The sequence below is a fragment of the Cibotium barometz genome, chromosome 64, assembly GCF_041138505.1.
Source record: "Cibotium barometz isolate CiBa-2024 chromosome 64, ASM4113850v1, whole genome shotgun sequence".
Lineage (NCBI taxonomy): Eukaryota > Viridiplantae > Streptophyta > Polypodiopsida > Cyatheales > Cibotiaceae > Cibotium > Cibotium barometz.
The window spans coordinates 3667819-3672660 of NC_141109.1; the positions used below are offsets into that span (position 1 = coordinate 3667819).

At 40.0% G+C, this 4842-nt stretch overlaps 1 protein-coding gene across 1 annotated transcript; it reads right to left on the reverse strand.

Moving 5' to 3' along the window:
- Positions 1-3269: 3269 nt before the first annotated feature.
- On the reverse strand, positions 3270-3806 carry LOC147603217 (uncharacterized). Its single transcript, XM_086796933.1, has one exon. It carries the CDS (start codon positions 3749-3751, stop codon positions 3296-3298), a length of 456 nt encoding a protein of 151 aa, XP_086653059.1. The 5' UTR covers positions 3752-3806; the 3' UTR covers positions 3270-3295.
- Positions 3807-4842: the final 1036 nt, after the last annotated feature.

Below are 4842 nucleotides of genomic sequence, written 5' to 3' on the forward strand. Positions count from 1 at the left end.
TGTTGATCGTTTGGCAAGGATGGATCTTATTGAAGATGAGATCGAACCCTAACCAATCCTTCACTGTACGTTCTAAATTGATGACATTTCTATTATCTCATATGCATGATTTATTTTTGAATATATTTCATTGTTGTAAATGCATGTAGTGGGATTGTGTAATGATGTATACTGTAATGTACTATGACATGGTTTAAAGAAAATAGTTTTTAATTTTGTAAAGGAATTCAATTTTTCTTCAGTTTTTCTCTACCATGCGTGTATTAATCCGTGTATAGTAGCGTGTATTAATCCGTGTATAATAGCGTGTATTAATCCGTGAATATTACCATGTATAGATGCGTGTATTATTGCGTGTATATAAACGCGTTTATACACGCGTTGATAAATGCAAATATACACATGAATTTAAATGCTAAAATACACGTGCCCGATTCTATTCAAATACAAGCGCGACCATACACGCGCTCGTAATTTATCGCGTGTATGAAACACGTGTATGGCAGCATTGTCTTGTAGTGAGTCCTATGTCCCTCAACAATCTTTGTGAGTGCTGTGCAGAGAATCTTGTTAGTACTCTCAGCTTGTCCATTAGTCTGGGGATGATAGGGTGCAGAATACTTGTGAATTACCATAAATTCTTGAAGCAAAACCTCTATGAACTCATTCACAAAGTGCACACCTTGATCACTTTTCAATAGGTAAGCCATAGCATGTAAACACGTACTCATACAGAAACTTGGCTGTGGTTCTGGCATCATTTTTGACTGTAGCCTTTGCCTCTACCCATTTGGTCAAATAGTGAGTTTTGCGACTATAACATATTCGGCATGTGTGTGATGAGCTGGAGGTTTAATGGGACCGACAAAATCAATACCCCATTTTGCAAAAGCACATGTGCTTAACATAGGCCGCAATGGCATATTGTCCTTTGTGATGGGAGGTTTGGTCCTTTGACAATCGTCACAACGTTTTACATATTCTTCGGCATCCATTTGTAAGGTTGGCCACCAAAGCCCAAACCACCTAATCAACTTAGCTGTGGTATTGCCCAAAAAGTGTCCACCCCCAACACCTGCATGTGCATGAGTCAAGATTTTCAAGTAGTCAGCTTCACATACACACATGCGTAAGTTGCCATCCTTGCCTCTCTTGTTAGAGTTGGCCCTCTATCAGCATATAGTTTGCCGTTTCAACTTCAATAGCACGCTTTCGATGTTTAGGAATTTTTTGATCAGTCTGACCATGCTGAAGATAGTCCACAATATACTTACTCCAACTTGGTGTAGTTGAAATTTGGAATAATGTGACATTATGAATTGGCTGTTGAATTTGATATGAAGCACAGTTACGAACAAATTTTTCAGCATCCACATGCATGGTAGGCCACCATTGCCCATCCTGAGATATACATCGCACACAAGTAGTAGCTCTAATGCATGGATTCCCCCGATACCCGCATGTGCCCATTCCAAGATCTCCTCATATTGGTCAGGGTTAGGTATAAGCCGTAACACTCCATCATTACCTTCACGATATAATCTCCTTGAGATTAACTTGAATGGTCGCTATAGGTCCACATTAGGACCCGCTAGTTGTATCTGCCCACTTGTCAAAATTTCTAAGATGGATTTAGACCATTTAGGAGCTGTCTCTACAAGAAAAAGTGTTGAATCTAACATATCATCATCCACACCCATAGGAGCTTCTCCAGAGGTGATTCGAGACAAATGATCTGCCCTAAGATGAGTTGTTCCTTTTCGGACTGCCACTTCAAAATCAAACTCAAGAAGGATAATAAACCACCTCACAATTTTTCCAGTTGCACAAGGCTTATTCACCAAGTATAGCAATGCTTGATGGTCCACAAAAAATATGAATTTGTTTGCTAAAAGGTAATGGCAAAACTTTTTCACTGCATATATCATGGACAAACCTTCTCTTTCTGTTGTGGTGTAATTCTTCTCAGCATTGTTCAACTGTCGACTAGCATATGAGATTGGGAAATCTTTATTATGTTCTCCCGATTGAGCCAAAATACATCCAATTGCAAAGTTTGAAGCATCAATATGGACATGAAAGATTTGGTTCCAATCTGGTGCCCGTAAGATGGGTGCAGTCACTAATGCTTGCTTTAACTTTTCAAAGGATTCCTCACACTCATCAGTCCAGCAAGCTTATTCATAGGCTTATGAGCTCTATGCATAAAGCCTACGAATAGGCTCATAGGGTTTATACACAGGCTCTATTGAGAAAGCCTATGAATAGGCTCATAGGGTTTATCCATAGGCTTGCAAGCTTTATGCATAAGCTCTATGCATAGGCTGTTTATGTAAGAAGTTTTATGCACGCCTATGCATAGGCTTGCATAAAGCTTCTTGGATAGAGCTTATACATAGTATTTACGCATAGAGCCTATGCAGGCCTATGCATAAAGAGCTTTATGCATAGAGCCTATGCAGGCCTATGCAGGCCTATGCATAAGAGCTTTATGCATAGAGCATATGCAAGATTATTCATAAAGCCTACGCATAGCACTTTATGTGTAGTCTCTATGCATAGAGCCTATTTGTAGAGCTTTATGCATAAGAGCCTATGCTTAGGCTCTATGTGTAGGCTCTATGCATAGCGCATATGATGCAAGCTTATGCATAAGAGCTTTATTCGTAGAGCCTATGCATATCGTTTTATGCGTAGGCTCTATACCCTGACGAAAGCGAGCCCACCATTTTTAGCCATCCCTGACAAAAGCCAGCCCACAAGGTTTGAGAGATGGAGAGGCCAAGGTTGAGGCTTTGTAGGGGCTGACTTTGGCATCCAACTGTGGGCGCTAGCCTCAAACAATGCACACATACCCACATGTTTTCCCTAACTTCAAACCAAAGATTATGCATATAGCTCTCGTATATATTGAAATGGTGTTCTTTTTGTATACAATCAGTTGTAATTATGAAAACTCTTAACAACTGAGGTCAATATCACTTTTGCAAGGGCTACCTTCTTACAAGATGTGAACCATTTGTAAGATAAATTGATGGTGTTATCTCCATATAAACCATCACAACGTACATGCATTGTCTATTTTTTGAGATAGGTATCAAAATACCACACTAATTCTGGTGATGCAAAATATCGGCTTGTTTTCTAGAGGTAGATATGATGATGCCTAATAACAACACTTTTGATATAATAAAATGTATTAGGTAGTACTGATACATAACAAATCACAAGGGTATATATTAGAACCCTATATATTACTGCTAGAAGGGTATTCTATGTGCATTGTGGAGACACATCACTCGAGGTCAATGGTGATGCTTTCGATGGTGAGAGGTGCGTTTTTGAAGCGGCCGGTGGGAACAAAGGTGACCAAGAGATGGCGTTGGAGGGAGAGCCCCAAGTCCCTGACGATGTCCCCAATTCCGACGGAGAAGAGGGTCTCGTGGTCTAATTGGTCGCGGGAGGGGGCGAGGGGGATGTGGGTGAAGGCGCTTGCAAACTGGGGGCAGGAGGCGATGGGGGTGGTCTCGGAGGCCGTGGGGAGGTTGATGAAAAGGTTGAAGTGGTAGAACTGGCGCAGCAGCTTCAGCTTCACCTTCAACACCTCCTCCAGCCCCCCCACATCAATATCGTGTTGCCTCTTCACCCTGGCAGTGAAAGGGGACCCTTCCAACACCACAGGCTCAGGCTCAGGCTCGGCATCGACCTTGCCGGATGATCCATACTCCTCGTAGCTCTGCATGCTATCCATCCTGCAAAACACACGATCGATTTGATCAACTCCAATTGTGCGCTTGAATTGATGCAGTACCACTTTTCCTTTATATCTTTATATAACATGCAGTACCACTTTTCCTAGTGCTGGCAGGGGTTGGAAATGTGGAAATATACGATTGAGATGCCGGGCCTTGCCTGCTTTTATTATATGGTAGCTGTGCCTTGCCTGCTTTGCCAAGCTTGCAGTGTAATGTCAACAAAAGTTGGCTGGTCAGCCCGTTGCTTTAAGCTGGCGTTTGCGAACGAAAGGAAGCTTAGCTTAGCTTAGCGACTTAACCCCCCTTGAAGCTAGAGTGTTTTTGAACAGACACTAGTATTGGACGCGTGCGTTCCTGTTCCTGCGGGCGACCAAGGTTCCAGAAAAGAACCAGTTCTCTCTTTATAGCCATCTCTTTCTCTCTCTCTTCCTCCCTCTAGGCATGTCCCCATCTCTCTTTCACTCTCCCACACATAGAAGCTCTCTCTCTTCCTCTCTCTCTCTCTCTCTCTCTCTCACACACACACACGTACTCACACACATACTCTCTCTCTCTCCATCTCTCTCACACACACAGTACAAATGTAAATATTAGTATATACAATATTATGTTTTAGATACATATACCTATACACAGACACATATACTTATACATACATATATACGTGAATTTAAAAATATAAATACACACATACATAATCTTAATTAATTTTGATTAAATTTTAATGTATAGAGATGGGTGGTAAGTTGTGCTCACTTTTAAATATATAGATAGATATATTATACACAAACATACACACACACATATATATATCTATATATATGTGTGTGTATACATATATATATATATTTATACATACAATACACTCATACACACACACACACTCACATATATATGTATATACACACACATATATGTATATACACTCACATATATATGTATATACATACACATATATACATATATATGTATATACACTCACATATATATGTATATACATACACATATATACATATATGTATACACACACACACACATATATATATATTGTTTTATATATATTTTATTAAAAGCTACTTTTTGTTCT

Coding starts and splice junctions, on each gene's coding strand:
- LOC147603217 (XM_086796933.1), bottom strand. CDS start 3,751: ATGGATAGCATGCAGAGCTACGAGGAGTATGGATCATCCGGCAAGGTC.